The 27,675-nt window shown below is 35.3% G+C and overlaps 3 protein-coding genes across 3 annotated transcripts in view; 2 read left to right on the forward strand and 1 right to left on the reverse strand.

Annotated features, from left to right (window-relative positions):
- The window catches only part of LOC148955943 (E3 ubiquitin-protein ligase ubr3-like), a 230,048-nt gene that overhangs the window by 190,421 nt on the left and 11,952 nt on the right, over positions 1–27,675 (forward strand). The gene's annotated exons all lie outside the window — the stretch shown is intronic.
- LOC148955948 (E3 ubiquitin-protein ligase UBR3-like) overlaps positions 1–27,675 on the reverse strand; it is a 263,283-nt gene that overhangs the window by 47,785 nt on the left and 187,823 nt on the right. The window lies entirely within an intron of this gene.
- LOC148955950 (uncharacterized) lies at positions 619–22,553 on the forward strand. Its single transcript, XM_089087727.1, has 7 exons — positions 619–1,793; positions 6,423–6,564; positions 9,617–9,789; positions 13,187–13,451; positions 16,360–16,550; positions 19,889–20,317; positions 22,274–22,553. Exons 1-7 carry the CDS (start codon positions 630–632, stop codon positions 22,505–22,507), a joined length of 2,598 nt encoding a protein of 865 aa, XP_088943853.1. The 5' UTR covers positions 619–629; the 3' UTR covers positions 22,508–22,553.

Below are 27,675 nucleotides of genomic sequence, written 5' to 3' on the forward strand. Positions count from 1 at the left end.
ATTAGGAATTTGAATTAAAAAATATTAGGAAGGGCATAAAAAGGAGCGATTTCGGTCCTGTAAAATACAATAAATCTTATCCCAATCTTGACCCAAGTCTTAAGCTATGACCTTGTTATCTATGATAAGGGTATATTTTGACAAATCTTTCTGCCAAAAATAATAAGTTTGTGGGGTTTATATTTTACAGGGTTTGGACATCAAACTTCCCAAAGACGCTAACTTGCCACTGCAGTGACCTTAGCAACCTTGTTAATTCGCATAACAAATTTGTGATTTTAACACCAAACATGAAAAGAAATAGCCTACTAAATTGTGAGGGGGTTGTTCTGTGAATAGATACGTAAGTAAAAAACCGGACACAACTTTGACGTCTTGGCTATATTTATATAATCGAAATATATACCGGGCAAATAAACTGTTAGCCATGGACGGATGATCTGTTTTGCAAACTTAATTCTAGATCCCTTTGGGAATACCAAACCTGACACATTCATGAATTATTACCAAGGTTTCCAGTCTAGCAACAAAAATTGGGCATATCATCAAAACATCATATCTTCTTCCAGATGTTATGGTACGCATCAACTTTGGCGACTAGTTGTTGATTAGCAGTGCAACACGAAACAATGAAATATTCACTAGTCATTTTTGTGTTGTGTGTATTCAGAATAAATGGACATCCATCAATTTTCGATGATATATTAGGACGTGGAAGTGAGCTCGTGAAAGAGATAGACTCGGATGGGCCGAAAACTAAATTGGACGATGTGGCAGGGATGATTGGCAGCACATTAGGTGATGTCAAAGACACCCTTGGAACTGGTCTTAGTGAATTTTCTGATTCTTTTGGGGGCATAATAGGCGATATCACAAATTTTAGAAAACCAGATGGACCACTGGTGGAAAATCCAGAACTTAAGCTAAGTTCAAACGGAGACCCTGATGCTAGAAAAGGGAGAAATAATAGACTTGGAGGAGAGAGAGCAATAGACACCTCTGAGTATCTACCCCCATGGTTAAGAAATTCAGAAAGTATTCGTCTAGAAAACAGTCCGTCAAATGCCCTATGGCTTCAATTTGCTCTAGTTAATGTTACAAACACCTTATTGAATGATTTAGAGATCCCGAATTGGATTACGATGTTTAGAACATTAGGCCCAGAAAAAGAGATTTTACAACGGTACATGACGATTTCAAACCGTTTTGAAACCGTAGAAAGTGGATCGGCAGAAACTTTGGAGGTTCTCAAAAATATCGGGACAAATTTTCCTAATTCCACTTTTGCAACTTTATGGAACGATATGGAAGCAGATATTATGAGTATCTCGGCACTATTTCAATGGTTCGAAAAATATCAGAACAACATTGCACTAGTAAATGAACGAACTCTGATGGACTACGCAGAAAGTCTGCAAGGTGAAGAGCGAACGTCTTTGTCAACGATGCTAAAGGAACTTCATGAATACACATACGGAGACTGTTCAACAAAGGGTGAAGAAGAAATAGCTAATGAGGACAAAGCTGTCATCAAAGCAAGGAAGATAGGGGAAGAAAGCTCGCCTCTCGAATCGCTTGACGAAGAGGTAAAAAAATTACTAGCTGGACTAGAAGACCAAATAATAGAGGAAGAAAGGAAAGCTGTAGAGAAAGAGATTGACACCGCAGAAATATTAGAAACAAATATAGAAGTTACAACAGAATTCGAAGAGATAGACACAGTGGATGAGAGGAAGGCTATTAAATGCGATGAAACGGTGCTCAACAAACTCAAAGAACTGATCACAAGCGACGTAAGCCCCATTTTAAATTACTAATCAGACTAAAGAATACGCCCTCAATATTAATATAAATAACGCTTGTAAACAAAATTAGCAGTTTTTATCGGTGAACTCATACATATAATCGAATTTCTTTAGGTAACTTAAGTTTGGGTTTAAATTTTTTAGCGGGTTTTTCCTTATATTCAAATAAAAATGGTTATGTAAAGAAAATTATGGGTACTAGAAAACATGATTATATTCTTCAGCGTAATCTTCAAAGTTAATTTTCCTATAAGTGACAGAATAACTTTTATTGATAGGTTGCTCGAAATCAAAATATGGGTTCCCACCCCAATCTATTCAAATATCCCCACTGTACACCCTCCTAAGAAGTTCCGATTTCCCTCAAATCCTTTCTGACAACCTCTTCCCAATCCAACCGGGGACAAACTATTTTCCGTTTGGCCCTGGATGCATTACCGAAAATGACGATCTTTGACAATCTGTCATCCTTCGTTCGCAAAACATGTCCTAGCCGTCTCGACCTTACCCTCATTACAGCCCTAGAAAGTGATATAGAACCATATTTTTCATATAGCTTGTAAAACGAATCTGGCTATTCCAGAATTGTGGCTTAGTTACTTCGGATTAAGGGCGAATTCACCCCTAAGATACTACTTGGGGTAACTTACACCCGTCTCCCAAAAAAGCATGAACAAGCTCAGGAGAGTTCACAAGTTTTACACTTAGTGAATGATCAAGTTCAAAATGACGAGCCCAAAGCAAAGAGAAAAATAAAAATTAATTTTCTATTATTCCGGGGTAAAAAAGGGTAAAATTCTACTTTAGCTATTTTTGGCTATCTTGGAAAGGGGTTAGATTAGGAAAATGGAACTTACCTCCTGCCTACCTCCACTCCTTCACCCTCTAGAGGGTCTTGCTTTAAAAATCTGTGTGTTATAAAAGTGAAACCTTACAAAATAGATCTGCTTAAATGAAGTACACAAAATTGTTTTCAGCTTCACAACTTTGCTCAATCCCAATTTACAAGAGTTTAAAGATATGCAAATACATTTCCTAAATTTTGAAAAAAAAACATTGATATGAATTAAAATTCTACTCAAATAAAAGGGATTGCATTTTCAGAACTAAAGCAAGAGAAAAAGAAACTGATGCCTGAAAATTAGGGTTAAATGTTGTTTTGTCAAAATTTTAATATGTATAGACCATGTAGGCAAATTTCAGGACCCTCTAGAAGGAGTGGAGGAAGGTACTTCTAGACACCTTCCAGGAACATACTTTAGCCTGTAGAACCATCCCTGAATGTTTCATTTTCCTAACCTAACCCCGTTCCAAGATAGCCAAAAGTAGCTGAAGTAGCTAAAGTAGAATTTTACCAAAAAAAGTGCTAATTTCATTTGCTTCTACTGTGACATATTTTTGCAAGCGAATTACACTATTCTAGAGCTTGATTGGTTCTTCTACGCAAAGTTTTTAGCCAGTAAAACAACAAAAAGATTTTGAGGTTCTCTTCTGAAATACAGGACACACACGAAAGAAAGATCGCATTGAAATCTCAAAGCCGCTATTGATAAACAGGTTTCCGCTGCATAGTGAGATATTACTCATTCCGTGACAAAGATTTGAGCTTTAGTTTTTTGGAGTTTAGGGGGCTTTAGTTTTATTTTGGAGGGTTAAGATTAGATGCTATGCTTTATCCTCACCCCTCGTAATGTTCAAATATATAGACCAAATTTGTTCATAAGCTATTATATTTTCATCATATTTTGTTTTGTTTCATTAGCATTAACCAAACTTCACTTCTCGCATGTGTCCGGTATTTCAGAAGAGTGCCGCTTTTGAGCCGAAAGTTTTTAACCAATACCTCTTTCACTGTGCGTTATTTTCGGAAAAATGAGAGTTTGATAGCCATACTTTTAACAATTCGTAGATTCTTATCATGATTATTTGAAAAAAACTACGTTTTCTAAAGAGTTAAAGAGGCTGAGTTACAAGGTCGAACCTTAAAACGTACAGGGATTAGGAGGCACAGTTGGGGGGCTACCACCCCCAAACCCCCGCTTTCGCAGCCTTTAAATATAAAAAAAAATTTCTTTAAACTGAAAGTAAGGAGCGACATTAAAACTTAAAAAGAACAGAAATTATTCCGTATATGAAAGAGGCTGTGCCCTCCTCAACGCCTCGCTCTTTACGCTAAAGTTTGACTTTCTCACAACTCTTTTTTTAAACAATAAAAACTTTAGCGTAAAGAGCGAGGCGTTGAGGAGGGCACAGCCTCTTTCATATACGGAATAATTTCTGTTCTTTTAAGTTTTAATGTCGCTCCTTACTTTCAGTTTAAAGAAATTTTTTATATTTAAAGGCTGCGAAAGCGGGGGTTTGGGGGTGGTAGCCCCAACTGTGCCTCCTAATCCCTGTACGTTTTAAGGTTCGACCTTGTAACTCAGCCTCTTTAACTCTTTAGAAAACGTAGTTTTTTTCAAATAATTTCTGCACGTTTTTGTACAGTTTATTACTTATTATTGCTTGACTAACTGTTAGCTGATCGTGTCAGGAGTTAAAGTTGGGGGGCTTCCGCCCCCAAACCCCCGCTCTTGAACATTCTTGTGTTAAGGCTTTTAATTCCTGAATACTCAAATCACGTCGTACAGGGTGCCTCCTAATCCCTGTACGTTTTAAGGTTCGAACTTGTGACTCAGCCTCTTTAACAGCCCCCCAACTGTGCCTCCTAATCCCTGTACGTTTTAAGGGTCGACCTTGTAACTCAGCCTCTTTAACTCTTTAGAAAACGTAATTTTTTTCAAATAATTTAAAAAAGAAACTGAGTTTCTTTTCAAAGTATATAAAAAAGTTGCTCTGATGGTGAATCGAACCCGAGTTTTCCGCCTGAAAGTCTGAAGTCTCAGCCGCTGGACTATACAAACACAATAGTAATTGTTGTTTAGCAAATAGAAGGTATTTTCGACGCAAGCAAATTCCCAAAAATCTTGATATGTGGTTTTTGGAAAACAGGGAAGGAGTGATCAGATTGAGCTGAAATTTCGACGATAAGCTCCCAGGCCCCAGGAAAGCTTATCCTCTAAATTTCAGCCCGATCAGACAACGTTAAAGGGGGGTTGTGGAGGGAAAAATTAACATGGGCTAATATAGGAAAACGAGGTTTTTCGTAAATGTAAATTCGGGTTATAATTTTTTCGGTTTTAAAATATCAAAAGGCCATAAAAGGTTGATGTCTGATTCTAATGAGTCCTAATTAAACCTGATCTGTTGCCAACGGTGGCCTTTAGACGTGGCTAAGAAAAAAAAAAAGAGTTGTACTTGAAGGGGGTCGAGTTGGTTTTTTGGATAAAGGGACGAAGTGAGCGGATTGTGCTGAAATTTCGAGGATACGATAATGGGCCCACGGAAAACTTAACCTCTAAATTTCAGCCCAATCGGACACCGTTAACGGGGGGCTGTGGTGGGAGGGTCCAAACTTCCGGCCCAGTTTACCCCATGAAGATAAAGTCGGAGGAGGATGAAATTTTGCAAGTTTCTTAGTTTGAGCTTGGGCTACAAAATGCAATTACCGCCGTCTCTCTGCGACCTCTAGGACCTGAAATCGCTTAACATTGTGGTGGGTCGCCTCTTTATAGAGGCACAAGTGTGCCTCCTTGACGAAGCTTCAACTTGACATTAATAAAGAGGATTCTTTCAATCGATTAAGGTCAAGTTAATAAAAATATTACAAAAGAGCAAGAGTGGCCATTTTCTTTTTTATTCAAAGGAGAAAACTTGGCAAAATTTTGTAACGGATTTTAAAGATGTCGTAACTTGAAATTACGGAGCCATTTTTAAGTGCGCAGAATTAAGTATCATTACTATCATTGCTTAACATCATACTGATGAATAATAAAGATACTAATAGCAAATGTATTTCCGCAAAATTTATCACAAGCAATGACGTTAATTCACGAATTAGGGGCTGTAAATTTATTTGTCAAAATCTAGGGGAGGGACAAATTTGTTGTTTTCTTCGGTTTCTCCACTGAAAATACCTAAAAACATATTTTCATACTCAAAAAGTAGTATTTTTCAAAGTATGGGGGGGGAGGAACTGGTGGGCAAATACTCCTCTAGACGCCAAATTGAAGCCACGTATTACAAGAATGTTTCAATTACTTGGCGCATTATAGTCAATGTATGTCACAACAGTATACAGCATATATCCAAGCACATTAGGCAAAAATACTCTTTTACTAACAACAATCTCAATGAGCAGGACAATAGTCAGAAGTTTAACACTCTTTAAGTGTTACTCATAGAGAGAGAGGTGGGCTTCAATGAGTTTTTTTAAACATCTATAATCAAAACTAGAAAATTTTTACAGATTGTGTTAGAAGAGGATTAGTTTTGCAAAAAAAAGAATTTAAGCTGGACAAATTTTCCGATATGCAACCCTGATATTATATTTTGTTAAACTCAAATAATTTCAAAAAATTCAGATTTGGTTTTGTCACGAGACATCCAGAAAGGTCAAGCTTAAACTATTAAAATTATTTAAAGCTCTTAAGCCGTTTGAAGGATTATGTAAGACCACACACTTAAATTTATTTATATTGTAATCCAATATTAAATAAGACAACATCTTTTTTACAGGTATATAACGGAGAGCTGTGCAACCTCACAAAATCCCCGCAGCAGCTTATATATGACCTGTACAACCTCTTGGCTTTGACCGATGCAAAGGGGTATGCTATGATGCAGTTTTCCTGGATGCTTCTCAAAATATATGAAAAAGGCTAGTTTATTTCTTTCCCCAAGCTATTGAAGAATTTTAAAAGGGCTAACCAAGGAGTATGGGAAACTGAAAGAGGGGGGAAGTGAAACTCGTCTTTGAGATAAGAAATAAATAACACCATCTGGCGTTAACCAAGATGGCCATTAATTTAATTGTAAAAACCTAAGTAGTTTTTTTCCCTTTTTTGCTTGTTTGATATGAGACCAAAGGTAAAAGAACCATTTTTGAAAAAAGGGTGTGATATTTAAGTTCTTTTTAACTATAAAAGTTTAAAACCTATTTAATATTAATTCTATAAATTTCAAATTATATTAAAATTTTAATTGTATTGAATCAGTTTAGTTACATCGAATATCTAGTTCAATTCAAATTATTCGAAATCAAATTCAAATATATTTAGTTTTCGATTAAATATACTTTTAAATTAGTAAACTTAATTAGATTTAAAATTATTTCAAGACAATGTCTAGTATCACTCGACCTTCAGGACCAAGCTTCCAATTCTTTAGAGAGAACAGAAGCTAATCATTTATAATGCCAATAATCTTGAAGAAAGTATTTTCTGATTTCACGGCTGTTTTTTTTTTGTAGAGACTAAATAAGTGAACCAAGATTCACAAAAAAAAACTACTCAATTTATATTCTTAAAAAAAAGAGGGATAATACATATCTCCTAGCTTATCCATCGCGTGTTGCTGCCATCTCAGAAGAAAGGAAACTCCAGGAAAATTCCGCGATATGATTTGTTTTGATTACATATACCAAGAGTCGGAAAAAGATATGCAAATGAAATCAATTTTAATATGGAAATACACCCCCCACCAAAAATTTTCCCCGCAGGTAAAGAAATGATAGTATTTTTAAATTGGAAAAAATTGGGTTGAATACCAAATTAACGAAACTGTTGAATAACAAATTCAGAGAATTTAGAACTCGCAATTAACTAACCTGTGAATTGAATATCTAGAAAATGTGAATAATTTGACCGGCAAGGACTGTCAGCTATATATATATATATACATATATACATATACATATATATATATATATATATATATATATATATATATATATATATATATATATATATATATATATATATATATATATATATATATATATATATATATATATATATATATATATATATATATATATATATATATCTATAATTCGTCATATATATTGTAAAAATAAGAAAACTATTTTTCGAAACAACTGGTTGTAGATTTTTATTGTAGAAAATTTAATTTGTTTTTATCTACATATTGTTGTTCGTAACCATTTTATGCAGAATAAAATTAGTTTAAAAAGTTGCAACATCAAAATTATGTACCTGTTTAGTCTATTTGGAAAACGAAAGTTAAGAATGCAGGAAGTTCTTGTCACTTCATGTATATTTTAATACAATTAAATGCAAAGCAGATATAGGTCATAGCTGATAATGAAATATTAATCATTGCTCCACTGGGAAAAATTCTCGCCAATGAAAATCATTCAAACAAGTTGGAACTTAGACAATAATATCATGCAACCGATTCTAAAGGCAAGATAAAGGGCTAGCCAAACAGATGACTTGAAATTAGAATCTTAAGAGGGGGCTTTGTTCTACCAGTAATGTCTAAATTTATAGGATATTTTCCCTCATTGTCTGTGATTTTACATGAACTGAAATTCTGAAAGTTTCCATTTTATTTAAGTTCAGTATATTTATGCAAGTTTCAAGTCCTCAGTTTGTTGTTTACGAAGACTAGTCTGTAAAATGCGGTTCAAGGTCGTTAGTAGTGGATGTAAGGCTCTCCGGGCATAGGTAGACATTGCTGACCAAAAACTAGGCTACAAACAGTGATGCACATCCATGACCAGTGAATCCAGAAACGAGACACTTCTTTCTCGACAATTTTTACTAGATGTTCTAGAAATTAGAGGTTCATGTTAGACACTCGGCTTTTATACTTCAAGTAGACCTTTTGTTCGTTCAAAACATCCGAGGTAAAAATTCAATGTTCCCTAGCCTCACATAGTTGCGTCTTCACACAAAAAAGGATATTTGTCAGTGTTCATCTGTTTTGTTGTTGTTGTTGTTTTTTTTGCTGCAAGCTCATGCGCCATCGTTGGATATTTTAATTAAGCTGTTGAAAAACGCGCCCGTTAAAATAAATTAATGTTTTTCAGCACAATCTTGTACTCCCCATGGTTCACAGTGCTGCGTTTTCGTACAACAATGGCCGTTTTGGCGTGATCTGTCATATGTCATCGGTAACGGTTCAACGGCAGCGTTGAACTGTTTCTAATGGGCCGTTGTAAAACGCATCCGTATCATATTTATCAGAAGTCGTTCATTAATACATGACATAGGGGTTATTGAATGAAACAATTAATCCTCAAGGCCTGGGAGGGCATTTCCAGGGAAACAAACAGAAGATAAGAATTATATAATTAATTAGGCAGAACTATCCCTTTGTATATATTTCCCCCTTGTTTCCAGAACTTGATTTAGCCTATTTTATGCTTACACTGCTTAGATACTTCATTATGTTCAACAGCTGCAATGAACCGTTTCTGTGCGATTATTTTGTGAAGTTTCCTGCATTCGTTATCCATGAGCCGTTTTGCGTTAAAAAAAAATCGCTTCAGCGCGCACCAAGGATTTATAGTTTTTGCGTTTGTGTTATAGCGAATTTAGTGCACCGATTTGGTCTAAAATAAATTGTGTTTTGGCGCATTCTCTGTGCCTGAGCTATTTTGCGACAGACCTGTTTGAACACAGGGTTGAGTTAAATTTCGTCAACAATGGTTATCCACCCTACATTATGGACGAGTGAAATTAAGCGAAACCGCTAGATGTACCCTTTCGGCTTATCCTTATTCAAAACTTTATAGCGCAATCCTTTTCCATAAGAATACATTCAAGAATGCTGGCTATTCAAACGGACCCTCTAAATGATAAAAGCTAAGTGAGAGCCGAGCTTAAGCAGCTTAAGCAATTCCACCATCCAAAAATATAAAAATTGGCCCAATTCTTCTAATTCATTCTTTCTCTTCTTTTCAGGAGAATTCACCCGAGAATCGGACTTGGCTAGACAAGAATTCGAAAAAAGAGTTACTGAAAAGGCACAAGTGGCTCGATCAGTGATAAGTCAAATGTCGAACTGGTACGACAGATGTATAAATGAAAAACCGGTTGAAAATGAAACTTATATACAGTTTACCGAGGTTCTTCAGGTAAGGATGGGAATACAAAGACAAAAATAACAATTAATATCCTATACTTGTTAAATATAGGTTAAATGTAGCAATCTAAATTTGAATATTAAATTTTTGAAAGGCAGGGGCGGCAATCTGGGGGAGGAGAAGGGGCGGCAGTTGCCACCCTCCTAGATTTACTTTCTAAATGCCCTTTTTGTGCTGACATTCGAAACACCTTTTTTTTGTATTTATATTGAAAAAACTGAACAAAACAAAATTACCCCACCCTGGATTTTGAAAAAGGCATTTTTCAAATATATATATTTCAAAATATATTTAGGCAATACCTTATAAAACATACTTGTTAAAAATCGACTTTACTTCCATTGGTTTATTTTTGCGACGTATTTCATCAATTTAGTCACATTACTTCTTATTTCAGGAGATAAATATAGCCCTGCCCTTTTAGAACCAGGTTAACTAACGCTCTTTAAAACCTGATAGGTCCTTTTTTGAGAAATATTATGAAACTAATAAAACCGAAAAGTTTCCGAGCCACAATATTTTAGAAGTTAAATCTCTGTTTCTCTGTGGTAATTACAAGGCTTCTAAATCAATATCACACCATGAGATTTGAAGGGGTTAGGGCCATTCTTAGTTTTAAAATGGTGAAAAGCTATGGGTGCTGTATTAAGAAGAACAGGATCTTTTTTCAGAATTATTTTTTCTTTGGTAACTTTATATGGTTTACATTGACTGGTTTACATTGACCGCGTACATATGTATACAGCTCATAAGTTAACGCACGGTCATCAAGGCAGGAAAAATGGTGTTATAAGATTTTCAAAAAAAAAAAAAAAAATATTTCAACGACATCCAAGATTAGCTGTTGTTGTTTGCTTCTTATTTGTTCGAAAATAATCGTAGTAGTTTATGGAAGGAATATTCTATATCCATTCTATATTCTATATAGAATGGTATATCTATATTGTATATTCTATACCCATATTCTATATCCATATGTGAATAGTAAAAATTATCACATTTGATCCTTTTTATTTAGTGGTAAACTTTGTAATTACTACATATTACGATTCGCATATGATCATTTTGGTAGATATCCAGTTACTGATAATTTAAAGCTATTCGAATATGCTAGTTATTTGCTTTTTTTCCTTGACTTTTTTTGTTTTTTTTTCTTTTATGATATTATCAAGTATCACAGTTATCTTTTTTCTCTAGAGGTAAGTTTTAGGAATCGCATATGATCAAATTTGTGTAAATATCCAGCTACTGGATAATTTAAAGCTGTTCAAATATATTAGTTATTTGCAGGTATGGAAAAAGTTCCAAAACTGCCAGCATCAGAATTCGACAGAATTCCAAAAGCTGCCGACACTTTAGCAGCACAACTTGTGTTTTGACAGCTTTTCTTTGAGCAAAAAGTATTTTTGTGCAAAAATGGTAATTTCAGACAAAAGACAACAAATCTGAAAACTGTCAAGTAGCATTGCTACTTTGCTACCCCACTTTTTTGCACGACGGTTTATTTGCTTGCCATTTTTCCTTGTTATATTTCGGCAATTTTGAAAGGCAATTTTTCGGCAATTTCGGCCATTTTTCCTTGTTATATTTCGGCAATTTTGGCAATCCAAAAACGGAAGAGTTAATTATTTCATAATTCAATGAAACAAATTTAACCTACTAGAGGCTGAGAAGCCAGTAGAAATTGAGGATGTTATTTTATATACAAAAAGAGAGAGCCCTTACAAAGAAGAAGGTAAGTCGTGCACAGCTGCTTATGCTTGCATATGACTAAAACCCAAATGTATTCTACGGTTGTCAGTAGTTGTCAAGCTGCTGTCAACAGATGGACTCAAACATAGAGCGCATGCAAATAATGTGATGTAAATCACACGCAGCTACTCAAGAGGTTGATGAGCCTGTAGAGACGGTTTATGTTTTCATGTGACTATAGTCCATATTTATTCTAAGTTTATGATGGTAAGCAGTTGACCTAAACACAGAGTACATGCAAAAACATTTAAGTCATACAGAACTGCTCAAGAGGCTGTGAAGCCTGTAGAAATTGTATATGTTCGCATATGACTGAAATCTTCATTTAATCTAGGGTTATGATAATAATAATAATAATTTTATTATAAGCCAAAAAACAGGCCATACAGAAAAGTATTCATAATCACACTCCACAAGAAACATAACATAAATATCCAGTTTCTCTCATTGATGTCAACGCTTCATTTACAAATTTACATAACTGCCTGATTGTCCTTTTTACAGTCGTTTTCATGATCCCCGGGCAATACCAGTTAAAACCCTCCAAGAAAATTTACCTTAAAATAGCAAGTTTGGGGCATACGGTGAGAATATGGGCGACATCCTCAATACCTAAGTTACATCTGGGGCAAGAGTAAGCCGCATTTGTATCTGGGGCCCCCCTTTTTCTTTCAAATACTCTTTTTCTATTTTTTAGTGGCATGCAATTTGCTCGGATCCGAAACAAAGTCCTCAATGTCTCCCCCGGTAATCCTAGTTTAAAATAATATTCGAATCCAAATATCTATTTTACATGGTAATAAAACTTCAATGTTTCAGATGTTTTAACTGCCTGGGTCCACATTTGAACTTTCTGGTATTTTATTCTTTCTACAATCATAGCCAAAAACGACTCACCCTGATCTGAGGGTCCTAGCCCCTCATTCCAAATATATGATAATCCTAATCCATCTAAAACATTTTTTATTTGATACGGCCACGATCTTTTACGTTTCGACCGTAGCATCTCCACATAAGCTGCTTTTGCTAACCTATCTTCTGACAGACTTAGAACCTTTAGCCAGTACCGGATCATCTGTGCTAATCTGCTCATTCTCAGCGAAAATATACCTAGGTCACCTTTTATTGCCTGATTGTGGGTCGTTACGTGAAGACCAATTAATCTCTTAAAGTGTTGCAGCTGAATTGATTCCAATTGTGGTGCCGGGTCATGCCCCCAAAGTTCAGCTCCGTAATGGATAGTAGGCAAAACTTTAGAATTAAAAACATATTTATGCATTTTTAGATCTTTTATACTCGAAAGCCTTGAATTACGTAAAATGGCAGCTGAAACTGCTTTCCCTCTCTTAATCATCTGTTTTATGTTGTCAATAAAGTTGACATAAACACAGAACACATGCAAAGATGAATAGATCATATATAGCTGCTCAAGACTGAAAAGCCTTTAGAATTTGTGAATATGTTCGTATATGACTGAAATCTCAGTTTAATCTAGGGTTATGTTGTCAATGAAGTTGAACTAAACACAGAACACATGCAAAGATGAATATTGACCATACACAGCTTCTCAAGAGACTGAGAAGCCTGTAGAAATTGTATAAGCTTGTTATGTGACTAAAATCTAAATTTATTTTAGGGTTATGTTGTCAATGAAGTTGACTTAAACACAGAAAACACGTGCAAAGAAGAATGTAAATCGTACACAGCTGCTCAAGAGTTTGGATGTCACAAGAAAACCTTTTGCAACTCGGAGAAGCGGTGCGATCAAGGAAAACTGCATGATTGCACATTCTTTGAAGCAGACTCCAGTGTATGTATGTCCGAATCACCTCATAGACGGTATGACTGGATTGAATATAAAAGCGGGAGGCTTATCGGTCAAAAAACGGAGTGTAGAAGTGGTGAGTAACATTCACAGGCAAAAAGTATAAATACAGATGTCAAACTGAGCAATTTTCAGTAACCAATAAATTTGTTGTTTGTGCTCGTTTGTCTTCAGTTTCTTCCAAAAATATTTTTACAAATATTGCCTGTTAAAACGAACCTTATTCAGAACATTTTACCTTTACAGAAAAAAAATCAAGAGAATTAAAATTAACTTAATACTAATAAAATGTCTCGTTATTGCTTATCATTTTTAAATCTATAATTGTTTCGAAAATTTGTTGAATAAAAATGAGTTGATCATTCGAGTAACCGTTCAATAAACAGGGAAGAACTGTATTCAAACGTAAATCACAATCATTGCGAAGAGCTTCAAGGCACGTCCAATATCCAACATCTTTTTTTAACATTGCAGGGTAGCCTAGTTAGAAATGTGTATTACCCACCTTTTGCCTGTTGTATTATTACATTAATTTGGCTGCGGCCGATCAAATGACGTGTTGTTATATATTAAATCTTCAAGGCCGATTGAAAAAAGACGTAGATTTATTTTACTGTTCTAGAAAAATAGTTAATTCTATAAGGATGATCCTTTTGGGGGCAAAATATTCTTGAAATCAGAACTTCTATTTCCAAATATTTCTCTAAGCACGAAACGGCCAGCTATTACAGTAGAAAAATACAAAACTTCTAAGCGTGGTATACCCTCCCTCGTAAGGCTCGACATTTTGTTCATAGTTCCCTAAACTTTTTATTTGATGTCTACATCTTTTTTCCCTAATATACCCTCTCCCCACGCCACTCATCTTGGAATAAGCTCCTGCGAGCGTGTTTGCCTCTAAGTATCTTTAGAAAAAAGAAAATAGTAAAAAGCAGATTATGACCAAACAAGAGACGATCTAGTCGTCTTGTTTTGGATCTTGAATTTATGTCCAAAGTTACCATCGTTCAGAAGGTGTCACGTAAGAATAAATTTAAATATACCGCCAATTATTTTGTTTGACATTTTCCAAAGAAGAATATCTGTATTAGATAATCTCGTGGTTTATATTAACCTATCGTCAGTCGGGTATCAAAAGGACATATCTCCATAATTGTAAATTTTCAGAAGAGCAGAGAAAAACCTAACAACTTTTTTATTTCCCTCCGACAGCCGTAAAACAAAAACGGATTGATATGTATTGATTTTAAATATCGATCTGTTTTTGTTTTACGGTTCTTGGAGGGGAAATAAAAAAGTGGTGAGGTTTCTTTTTTACTCTTCTGAAAATTTACAATTATAGAGATACGTCCTTTTGATACACTATTGACGATATGCTGGTATGTAATCTGAATAAAATTAAAAAAAGATGCATAGTACATTATTTCACTTAAATCACATTTTATAGACTACCCCATGCGAAGATAAAGACCGGCACATTCTGTCATCTCTGACTTGGTTAAGCTGTTTAAGATGATACGCTAATATTGCACCTTGTCTCTTCCGTTAGAAACGTTTTAAGTTTTTGTGGCCAAACTATTTTGAATTGACTGGGCGGTCTTGCCATAGCTTGTAGAGCCTGAATAAACGATCCGAATAAACGACAGAACACTAAAAGCCAAATCTTAATTTAACAGGAATCTTAGAAAAACCATTCAACTTCCCCCGTTTTATGCCAGAGATACAGATGTTTAGTTGTAATGAAACCTACATAATAAGAAAGTGTGATTTTTTTTCAATTAAATGGAGAAAAATTTTCTTTTTAAAGTTCAAAAAAGGGCAGTCACTCAAAATTTTCTAGCACATCTGCTAAGTCAATGCCAAAAATAAGCTCAAAATTATAATCATTTGACGAATTTAGCCGCTTTGGGAGTTTCTTGGGGTGTCTCATGCTTTGATTGACAAGCTTACTGACGAATGGATGCAACGTTTCACTGTCTTTACAGTCCAACCACAAACTGTCGACAGCTGTCAATGATGTCGAGTCCCTGGGAAAATTATCTCATGGGCCCTTTGTCTTTGTGACGGTTAGGCGACGCTGAAGCTCGTAAAAAGGATTATGACGTATCACCTTAAAGGTCAATAGCAGATTAAATTTCTAATTCAAGGTAGTCAAACACGATTTCATCTTTCACTAAAAAGATTCTAGCATTAGAATATTCTTTTTTTTTTATAAGCTTCGAATTTATTATGAAACATGTAGTGTTTGATCTTAATTCTTTAACCTTTGAACTGTTTGAATATACACATGAGAATTAGCAATTAAAAAATTTCCACTTCGAGGAAGTACTAATCAAACAGAAAGTAATAGTTCTTCATGAAGACTTGAGGTTTTGAAAATTAGCGTTGTAAGCATGACTAAGCCAGAAAGAAATTGATATTTCCGCGCCATAATTTAAATTGTAAATAGTTTATGAGACCACACTGGCTAAGCATGACAAAATAAGAAAACGTAACGAAGAGTAAAACGAGGAAAATCCCAGGGAGGCGCAAAAATAGGTCGCGCCGATAAACTTGCGAAAAAAATACCATCAATCTAAAGGGAACCTCTAATATTGTGTCGTAGAAGGTAGTGGAAATAGTCGTAAGTTTCATCTAATATCTGGTAAAGGTTTAAGTTCTACAAAATCTGTTGAAATTAAAATGATTGTCAAATTTTGCTTTGGATGCCGAATCTCAGTCACCCGACCGGAAAAGTTTTTATTGGATGATTCAGTCCACATCTGAGTCGGATAAGAGATTCTCCGACAGGCAGAATTGTTTAATATAAATAAAAACTTCCAGTTTTTAGACTAGTAAAAAATATATTAATGGTAGGCTTGCTTGGATAGATATTAGAATAAGTTTCTTTATGATAAATTATCTAGAAAAACCTGAGAACTTCACTGGCATAACATCTCCGAGTTATTTTCGACAAAATTTATTTATTTTAGCACCCTTTTTAGGCAATAGTAAGAGAGCAGACAGCTGGTGGAGATTTTTATATCATTGTTCGAATTGCATCTGTCTTTGTGATCAGCCGGGCCCTAGGTCAGACCGCTATGTAAGTTTAAGGCCCGCCGTCGCTGATGTCTTATCTGGGAACATCGTGACAGGAGTTCGATTCGTTAAACAAGGAAGAGTGGTGCATATTCAGGTAAATATAAATATGACATTTATTCGACCGTTTAGAAAGGGTTGATATCTTATTTTCAATGGACAACGAAAAGACGAATTTTAAACTTGCAGAGATATGAAGAAAAGTCTCTTTTTCATTACTATAACGGTAAGAAATACAAATGTTCTTATAACCAAGGCTGAACCCAGAGGGGGGGGGGGTTAGGGGGTTTGAAGCCCCCCCCCCCGAAATTTTTGTCTGACTCGTAAAAATGTAACAAAAATGCATATCAACAAATTTCGTATGTGTTTTTTGAGTATTTTTTTTATGTAACCCCCCCCCCCACCGCCCCAATTTTTTTTAAGTAAAACCCTCTCCGAATAAAAAATCCTGGATACGGCCTTGCTTATAGCATCAGTTAATTTGGCCAACCCCGATTGACCGGCTTGTCTATAAACTCCTTTTCGAAAAAAATATGTTTCATTTTTATACTACGACAGACATAGCCTGATTCCAAATAAATAATTGTCATTATTATTATTACATTGAGGTTAGCCTTCTAAAGAACGATAGTTTTAGTTTGGATTCTAATTCTACTCTTTTTATTCTAGTTGACTGTTTTGTTTTATTTTGGTCTTTTTTCTTTTTATATTTCTTTATTCCTTTTTTCTTGTTGCTTATAGTGTTGTTTAAGTTATTGTTATTATTGAAAGTACTCATGATGCCTTAAAACAAAGTAAACAAACGGGATATTAACGTTTAAAACATTGAGAAATTTAACAATAGGATAGTCGTGTCTATTAATTTGAGAAACAAACGTAAAATTATATATAAGCCCCTTTTGGTAAAAAGTACAAGAAGGGTGGTTCTCATTGATATGATGAACTAAATTCAATTATTACAATATTTTATGTCAAATTTTTGCATTTATGGTGGTAATTCATCCCCCTCTCCTGGTGTGGCTGAAAAAGGGTATGTGTGCAAAAAAAGTATTTTTGTTTCAATAGCTATACTACTCCTAACCCTTTTTTAGATTCGTATCCCTTTGAATTTGTAACACAATGTTGGATCTCCTTGAGAATAAGTGAAAAGATTTATGCTGAGGTACTATAACAAAGTAGTAAAGGCACTAAACTATGTATTTGTAAAGAAACCTAGCTCCGGAAATACTGTGTCGCAACCCAAGACTTGGGTGTACCCAGGTTGGGCACCCATAGCTTAATATCTCAATGGATCTATTGCAATCTGGCGACTTTGCACTGATAAAGAACCCAATTTTGCTCCAAAAATAAAATCGGGGGGGGGGGGGTTCTGGAATATCAGCTTATATCTTTTTATCAGGAAGAAGGGATACGTTTGAAAATGACTCGGTAAAGTCCTGAAGACATAGACATTCTAAGCACAATTTCATGAAAAAAGGGCGATATATGATTGGATTTTTTTGACAAATATAGTGCGATTTTTATGGAAATAGAAATATTTGAAAATTACCTGGAAAAACTAAACGCAGTTTTCATGGAATAGGGGCGAGAGATTGATCGATTTTCTGGTAAGCGATCTGGAGATAATGATAGCATTCAGGTGGAAGGGGGCTTAGCTGCCAACAATACGAAATATTTCTGAAATGTACATTGTAAGCACAACTTTCACAAAAACAAATGCGAGGTTTTACTGAATTAAATAAAATAAAAAAAAGTTTTTTTTTAACTAAAATTAAGGAACGACTTTAAAACTTAAAACGAACATAAATTAGTCTGTACATGGAAGGGGATGTCTCCTCCTCAACGCCTCGCTCTTTACGCTAATGCTTTTTATTGTTTAAAAAAAATAGAGTTGTGAGAAATGCAAACTTTAGCATAAAGAGCGAGGCGTTGAGGAGGGTACAGCCCCTTTCATATACGGAATAATTTCTGTTCGTTTTAAGTTTTAACGTCGTTCCTTACTTTCAGTTAAAAAACTTTTTTTTTTATTAAATTTTTGAACGTTTTTGAATTAATGCAGGTTTTGATTTTGGCTCACCGTACATGAATAATTAAAAAAAATATTTTAATATTAATTTTACTTTTATTTGGTTAAATGGCTTTCTCGAAACCTGTTTAATTTTATTTACGAACTTTTTTATTAGTAATAAATATATGTAACTTACGAATTAACTTATGTAACGAACCTCTATATTCTTATATTTTTTATTACGTATACTACAGGGTTCGTCCCCTAGTCAATACCTTGCTCTTTAAGCTAAAGTTCAAATTTTGTTCCAATTCTTTGAAAATGACCCCTTAATCACAAATGCCGTTAATTAGAATAAATAGCTCTTATGAAAGTACTAAATAATCTTTGGCATAAAGAGCGAGGTATTGACCAGGGGATGAGCCTAATCATATACGCAATGTTTTCTGTCGTTTTAAGTTTTGATGTTGCTCCTAACTTTCAGTTAAAAAATGTGTTTTTTTATATATAGTTTCTGATCTTTATTTAAATAATGATGTGAAATCGGGCGCCCCCTTCATAGCAATATCCCTTCTCCCATGAAAACTTCCCTCATGGTAAGATCCTCCCACATAAACCCCGACCCACTCCCCCCCCCCACTACCAGAAAAAATCCCCTCTGAAAACGTCTGTATACTTCCCAATAACCAATACTATATGTTAGCATTGGGTAAAGTTCATAACTTTCAGCCCTCCCCCGGGGACTTCGGGAGATTAAGTCATCCTAAAAGACATAGTTATCATATTTTCGACCATAATGAACAAAATGTCTACCTCAAAATTTTGATCGGGTGACTTTGGGAAAAAAATGAGCGTGGGAGGGGGCCTAGTTGCCCTCCATTTTTTCATCACTTAAAAAGGGCACTAGAACTTTTAATTTTCTTTTCGAATGAGCCCTCCCACGATACTCTAGGACCACTGGGTCGATACGATCATCCCTGGAAAAACAAAAACAAAAAAAAAAACAAATAAACACGCATACGTGATCTTTCTTCTGGCAAAAAATTCAAAATTCCACATTTTTGTAGATAGGAGCTTGAAACCTCCGCAAGAGGGTTCTCTGATACGCTGAATATGATGGTGTGATTTTCATTAAGGTTCTATAACTTTTAGGGGGTCTTTCCGCCTTTTTCGAAAATCAGCCAAATGTTATAATCTACGTAAATTTTGATAGGTAAAACTAAACTTGATAAAACTTCTATATTTGTAATCAGCAGTAAAATTTAATTCTTTTGATGTATCTCTTTGTTTCAAAATCCTGTTTTTTACAGTTTTGGTTACCATTGAGCCAGGTTACTTCTTAATTACAGTTCGTTACCACGAACTGTTCGAAAATCTTAATTTTCAAGAACCTGAGACTTCAAAAATATTGCAAACTTTCTTTCCAGATTCAAGAAGGAAAGTCCCTACCAAGAGGTTCCATCAATGCATCAAGCATGCAATGGAGGCCAGTAGAACCAATCATCCCAAATGATGACTCCACGGCGCTAATCAACAAATACAGCGACTATGCTACCCTCACATATGAAGAACGAGCACTAGACCTGGATCACTTAATGGCCCCTCAAGGTCATGTTGTCATAGGTCTGAGATTCAGACGTCTTGGAGGTCATATTAATCTGGAAATGCAAGTCGCTCCTATTGAATTTTTTAACGGTTGGGTGGATTATGGTAGTGCAGTTTGGGTGGGGAGTGACAACACACCAGCAAGCGAGGAGTCAAGAAAGCAAGTACATTTATACAATCCCGACACGCCTTTAAGAACACCCAGTCGGCCACTTGAAGACGCTGGAGATAATGAATATGTTGTATTTACGGTAAGCTTTTACTTTTGACACACATGCTTAACTTTTAGTTGTATAGCTCCAAGTTCCACGAACATAGAAATAAGAACATATTTGCCCCTTGGGCCCATCTTAGGTCTATTCATGTCTTTTTAAGATTTTTAATAAGATTTTTCTTTTCTTTTATTTATCTTTTGTTTAATTGGGAAGTTTATAAGGGCAGTACCTCATTTTCGTCAGTGTTGCCAACTTAAAACAAGAAGGTAGATCTAACTGAAAAAAATTGACAGCATTTTCCGTTCGTAAAAAATTCAAACATTAATAATCTATTGATTCCCAAAGACAACTGCACCTTCAATGGAAAATTACACCTTAAGCTGTTCGGTAGCATTCATTTTTGACTTATTTTTTTGCTGATATTTCACCCATGATTATTTGTTGTTTTTTTTAATTTGGCGCCAGCTACTACCAAAAGTTTATAACTCCAGATGGGCGTATTTTCATCAAAAATCGAGCTTCCTTTTTTCCTAATTTTTTAATACATACATTGGTACGTAGGTTTCCACCTTGCCCATTCAAACAAAAAAGATTTCATTTTCACAGTCCTTGGTACAAAGAAGGCTGGGTGACAAGGGCGGATTCAGGATTTTTTTTCGTTTTTTTTTTTTACTAAATTTTTACTTTTTCGAGGGGGGGGGGGTGGGGATTTACTAATTTTTGACTCGGTCTTCGACTAATTTTACTGATTTTTACCTAGGTTTTACTAATTTTCGACTTATTTTCGACTCGGTCAAAAATTTCGGGGGGGGGGGGGTTCAAACCGGATAACCCCCCCCCCCCCTGGATACGGCCTTGCTGGGTGAAGGTATTCTAGATCTCTTTAACCCTAAAAAATACGTCATTAAGGTCTCTAGGGACAGAGTTGTGAATTGAAATCTGCAGTACTTATTATGTATTTTTTTCTACTGTATTCTGTTTTTATGTTTTTGTTGTTTTAATAAATTTTCTATCTCTTTCTCTCTAATCCGCAAGTAAGCGAAGTTATTTTCCAACACATTTTAAAAATGTTGCTCAACGATTTCTAACAAGTCCAAAAATAGAAGAAGAAGTTTGACCTTCATTCAAACTTGTGACCCAAACAAGTCACTAGGATATTTTCTCTGGAGTCAGGAGTCAGTTGTGGAGTCAGTTGTGGCTCATTAACGTGTACTATACACTATATGTGTGTATTGTCTTGATTATGGTATAACGCATGGACTCAATTAGTATTGCAAGAAATAAATCAATTTAATTTCTGATAATTTTTGGACAACGTTAAATAAACGTTATTGGCAACAAATTGATCATCGTATTGAATATAAAAATCAATAAGTCGATCATGAAATTCAACACAAGCCGGGAGTTACATTCAACACCAAAATTGAATTGCCCTCGATTGCAATATTATTGGAAAACAGTATTAAAATTCAATGGAAAATTTTCAGAAAAAGTTTCTGATAAATAATCGGAAAAACATCGCTCTTAGAGAATATGCAAACACAAATGCTCGGAAAAGTTCAACAATAAATCCAATACCTTATAACGACATATAGCGGAATAATAAAGTACTGTTGAACATAGTCTGAACTAAAATCTAGGGATTTTTTTTTAGAAAAACTTCATCAAACTTAAAGATTTAAACTTAAAGAATTATAATTCCTTGGGATAGTAACGATTGAAAAACAAAGTGAATATTATAAAAAAAAAATCAATTGTGAATAAATGGCTAAACTGAATTATGAATAAATGACAAAAATGACTGAACTGAATTATGAGTAAATGACTAAACTGAAGAAAAAAACAGTGATAATTATAAAAAAAAACATTCAATTATGAATAAATGACTAAACTGATGACTAACTAAAACTAAAACAAGAGGTTCTTTTGGCATTCAAATGAATTATTTCCTTTAAATCAAGCCAACTTTGAAAACAATGACTTCAATTTCAGGCATCATCAATTGAGAAAGACGTCGGGCAAACAACAGTCCCTTTCCTAGACGCACAGGCAGTCATCCCTCAACCACCAATGTGGATCACGGGTATCGCACTTGTCCACAAAGGAAACCCCGGCTACGGTGGATACGTGGCTTTCAAAGTTGCCACTTACAATATGACAGACCACATACTAGTCCCAAATTCTAAAACTGTTTCCGACTCAGAAAAAGAAATGAATACAGTCTGATATTATATTTTATTTCTGTGATTATAATAAATTAAGGGAATATTTCTATATTTCAATGTTTGATAATTCGATGTTCTTTGTCCAAAGGGCTTGAAGTTTTAGCCATCGCATAAGACCGTAATTTTCCCGGTTCACAAACAATTGCATTCCTCTTCTTTTTTTTGGGGGGGGGGGGGCTCCTTCTAAGAATAAATCGAAATTTGCTGTCCAAAGGGTATCAAGTTTAACCATCGTAGAGGACTATAACTCTCCCAATTCTCAAATCATTATAATGCTCTTTTTTTTTTGGGGGGGGGGTCTTGTTCTAAGAAAGAACATTTTATGAATGTTTCTGACTCAGAAACAGCAATGAATAGGCTACAGTCTGTTATTTTATTTCTCATTATAATAAACTAAACAATAATTCCTTTTTTCGGTCCAAACGTCTTCAAGTTTAGCCACCACATGGAAGCATAATTTACAATATGAACTACATTCCCAAATGAACTACACCTTTCGTTTGAGGGAGGCGGGGGGGGGGGTATCGTCACAAAGTGAAGTGTTCAGGAGTATTTAGAATTTTTTTTCGATGAAGTTGGTACACTAGTGGATTATCTGAGTTTTTTTTTTCTTTTTTTTAAGAGGATTACCTGTGCTAAATAGTAGAGGTAATCTAATGCTAGAAGAATAGCTAAGGACAGGGACGTACGCAGGGGGGGGGCTCCGGGCCCGCTCCCCCCGAAATCTCACGATTTTTTTTTCATTTTCCCATAATTTTCTGATTTTTCTCACAGAATAATGGGTTTGAAGGATTTCCCCCCCCCCCCCCGAAACAAATTCCTGCGTACGTGCCTGGCTAAGGATGTTCTAAACCAGCCAATAACCAGCAATGTTTCAATTTATAGTAAATGATTAAAATATTTGATTTTCTTAATTGATATAAGGTCACAGGAGCTCGACGGGATTTTATCTTTACTCTTCAACTAAATTATAAATTTGTCCAATATTAAAGTTTCAATATGGAAAAAATGTGGATTCGCACATAAAAATACAACTACCCCTTCCCCCCAAGGGACATATGTTTATTCAAAGTTAGGCTGCCTTTTATCCAGATTAATTAAAAAAAGCCAGAATATAATTTGTACGTTACTGAAAAAAATTCAAATGAATTTACTGAAAAAAATCTGCATTGTCAGTTTAATATACATATGCTGATATTTATTCCTTAAAATCTTAATTGATTTTTGATTTCTTAAATTCAAATAAGTGAAAACATTTAAAGAATTTTTTTCAGTAAAGTACATATTATATTCTGGCTTTTAGAAAGCTTGGTGCTTAGAACCCTAGGCCTACTCATATTAATTTCTGCTCATTTTGAGCTTGACTCTTATTTATTTTAATTTCTGTTTGTTTAGGATTTTATTTATTTATTGATACTGATTTGTGGTAGTTGTATTCTTGGTAGATTATTTGATTCTATTTTTGTTCATTTTGGTTTAATGGAGTTCTATACTCTTTTTAAAAAACTTATTTCGTTGAGAAAGTCTTAATTAATTTCTGTTCGTTTTATTTTGGCATGGTCTTTTTCAGGGAGACAGAATGAGCATCTTTTAAAGTTAAACAACCATCCCTTCCATAAAAACCTTAAATTCCCCTGGGTATAGCTTACAACCCTTGTCCCTAATCTCTGGGGATTGTTCAAGCCCCAAAGGTCTTGTTATATGATAGTTAGACCATTTTGAATAGAATAGCTATCTCAAAATTTCTATTAGATGCATTTCGGGACAATAGGACGTGTGTGTGTGTGTGTGTGTGTGTGGGGGGGGGGGTAGCTGCCCTCCGATCACTTTGGCTCTTAAAAAGATCACTAGCGCGTCTGATTACCAATCCAATGAGCCCCCTCCGAAGTTTATATGACCATGCTTTCTATGAAAACCTTGTATATCCCCGGGCATAACTTAAAACCCTTATCCTGAGGGCTGTTTTTTTCTTATCCTCAAAGATATAATTTTCAGACCGTTCTGATACGCTGAACAAAATGGCTATTTCATAATTTTGATTGGAAGTGTTTGGGGAAATTATGGGCGTGGGGGGGGGATTTGCCCTTCGATCACTTTCTACCAAAAAAAAGGTACAAGTCTTCTCAATTTCCAATCAAATGAGCCCTTTTTGAAGCTTCTACGACGAAACTTTCTATAAAAAAAAACCGTATATGCCCCAAGGGCACAACTTGCGATTCTTTTCCTGAGGGCTATGGGGGGGGGGAGGATTGTCATCCTCAAAGACATAATTTCCAGACCTTTCAACTACAATGGCCATATCAAAATGTTGATCAGAAATGTTTGGGGAAATATTGGGCGTAGGGGGGATTCTCCCTCCGAATACTTTTGACTATCAAAACGGGCAATAGCTCTTCAAATTTCCAATCAAATGAGCCCTTTTTGAAATTTTTACAACGCTTTCTATAAAAAACATTATATAACCCCAGGGCATAACTTACAACCTTTGCCCTGGGGGCTCTGGGGGGTGTGTCATCCTCAAATACATAATTTAAAGAACGTCAACTACGTTGAACAAAATGGCTATCTCAAAAGTTTGATTAGATGTGTTTGGGGAAATGGTGGGCGTGAGAGAGGGGTTAGTTGCCCTTCAATCATTTTCGACTATTAAAAAGGGCACTAGCCATTTCAATTTCAAATTAAATGAATCTTTCTTGAAGTTTCTACGACATCGTCTTCTATAAAAAACCTTATATGTCATCCGGGCCAAACTAAAAGCCCTTGCCCTGAGGACGCTGAGGGGTTTATCACCCTTAACGACCTAACTTCCAGAATTTTCAACTGCGTTGAACAAAATGGCTATCTAAAACTTTAATTGGATGTGTTTGGGGAAAAGGTGGGCGTGAGAGGGGCGTTAGTTGCCCTCCTACGTTGAACAAAATGGCTATCTCAAAATTTGGATTGGATGGGTTGGGGAAATGGTGGGCGTGGATGGGGTGTTAGTTGCCTTCCTATCACTTTCGACTATTGAAAAGGGCACTGGCCATTCCAATTTCCAATTGAATGAGCCCTTTTCGGAGCTTCTACGACAACTCTTTCGATACGAAGTGCCCTGGTCTGGAAAAAAATACATTGTGCCAACATCGTTCTTTACTTAGGCAGCGCTATTGCGCTGCCTATGATACGAAACATTGGAGATTGACCTTCAAGAAAGTGCAAAGTTGCACATTTTTTACCTGAGCTCTAAACATGTTTTTTTTCAGTTTAGAAATATTGCACGGCCAATAGACATTTTCATATTCCTCAGACGTTTTCTTGTACCATTTTAAATTAAAGAAAATCAGAATTAGTTTCACTTTCCCATAAGACAGAGGCTGAGAATGATGTAACGAGAGAAGCCCCAAGCAAAAATGCAAAGTGCTAAATTTTTCTTATCTTTTTCTATTTTCCCTCTTTTTCTATCTTTATATTCCTATCTTTTCTTCTTTTTCTATCTTTACATTACTAATACTAACAACTCATCACAGCACCAAGTCGCCTGAGGCCAACACAGCTGCGCAGGCTCCTCGTCCATCCTAATCTGTTCAAAGCTTCCCTCTTTACCCCAACCGCGGACGACCAGCTTTTCGTTAAGCCCTAGACAGTTGGCCGAAAAGGACAATCTTTGGCAATCTGTCAACCTTCATCCGCAAAACGTGCCCTAGCCATCTCAACCTTTCTCTCATTATAGCCCTAGAAAACAAGATTGAACCACACTTTTTGTACAGCCTACTGACAGAATTACGGTCAGCCACCCGGGTACCCAAAACAATCCGTAGGCAATTTTTCTGGAAAACATCAAGCAAATCCTCCTCCGTTTTTCGGAGCGCCCATCCTTCAGAACCATATTTGACCACTTTCATCACTCTACCTTCCAATATTCTAATCTTGGTTCGCAGACTTATCTTCATATTCTTCCAAACTTTTTACAACTGTAAAAAAACATCATGAGCCTTGGAAATTCTGCTTTTAAAATAGCACTTTGAACTCGCAAAACCTCTAAACGTTCATTCATTTTGCTCACACTTTCATCTCATCCAGGAAAGGTTCTCTTCCCTATTTGATTCCGTGTTCCCTCATTGCCTTTCCTGTGCTCCTTAAGACAAAGTCCATCAAAATTATCCATATAAATGGATACTGAAGACAACCCTGCTTAACTTTTGATTTAATACGAAACCAGCTACTAACCTCATTTCCTACCTTAACCACAGCAGTGTTATTCTCGTAAATAGCACTAATCACTTTAATATATTTGTCTGGTATACCATACAAGGATAAGACCTTCGCTAAAGCTCTTCTATCATCCTTATATTTGTTTCTTTATGTTCCTATTTATATTTCTTTGTATTCCTATTTAATATTTCTTTTTTTTATTCCTATCCTTGATTATTTCTGTCTTTTTCTATCTTTATTTTTCTATTTATATATTTTATTGTAACCTTTAATTATTCCCATCTTTTCCTCTTTTTCTGTCTTTATAGTCCTATTTCCCATTTATATTCCTATCTTTTCTTCTTTTTCTATCCTTATAAGTTATAATCCTATTTTCCTATTTATATTTTTTTCCCATCTTTAATTATTCCTATCTTTTCCCTATTTTCCTCTTTTTCTATCTTTAAATTTCTATTTTCTACGTATGTTCCTATTTTTATATTCCTATGTTTAACTATTCCTATTTTTATATCCCTATCTTTAGTTATTCCTATCTCTATATTCATCTTTTTTTATTTTTTCATTTTTTTTCTATCTTGACATTCTTGTTTCCCTTTCTATTTTCCTATTTTGATATCCTCTTTATGTTTTTTTGTTCTTTTTTACATCCATTTGGAGCATAGCAAAAAGCAGTTCATCTCTGAATGGGGTGGGAAAAATTCATTAGAAAAGATTTAAAGTGAAATAAAACTTCATGGAAGGAGGTAAAGAGAGAAGCTTTGAATAAATTAAGGCGGAAATGGAGCGTGCGCACCTGCGTTGGCCTTCGGCAGCTAGGTGCTGCAGTGAGCTGTTAGTAGGATGGTAGTAAAACAGCTATACTGTCAACTCGTTTCTGAGAAGTTGAGAGGAGCCTGGGTCCCTCCACAATAAATTCCTATTTTGTGAGTATGGCTGATAGGGAGCTCGTCTCTTTATGGCCTATTAACGACAGCACTA

This window comes from Artemia sp. Qi Xiang Cuo, chromosome 1 (assembly GCF_049724085.1).
Source record: "Artemia sp. Qi Xiang Cuo chromosome 1, ASM4972408v1, whole genome shotgun sequence".
Lineage (NCBI taxonomy): Eukaryota > Metazoa > Arthropoda > Branchiopoda > Anostraca > Artemiidae > Artemia > Artemia sp. Qi Xiang Cuo.

What these genes read in the sequence shown, in the direction of transcription:
- LOC148955950 (XM_089087727.1), top strand. Translation starts at nt 630, where the DNA reads ATGAAATATTCACTAGTCATTTTTGTGTTGTGTGTATTCAGAATAAAT. An exon ending in GAAGAGTGGTGCATATTCAG is followed by an intron (nt 16,551 to 19,888) that starts GTAAATATAAAT and finishes CTTTCTTTCCAG; the next exon opens with ATTCAAGAAGGAAAGTCCCT. An exon ending in ATGAATATGTTGTATTTACG is followed by an intron (nt 20,318 to 22,273) that starts GTAAGCTTTTAC and finishes CTTCAATTTCAG; the next exon opens with GCATCATCAATTGAGAAAGA.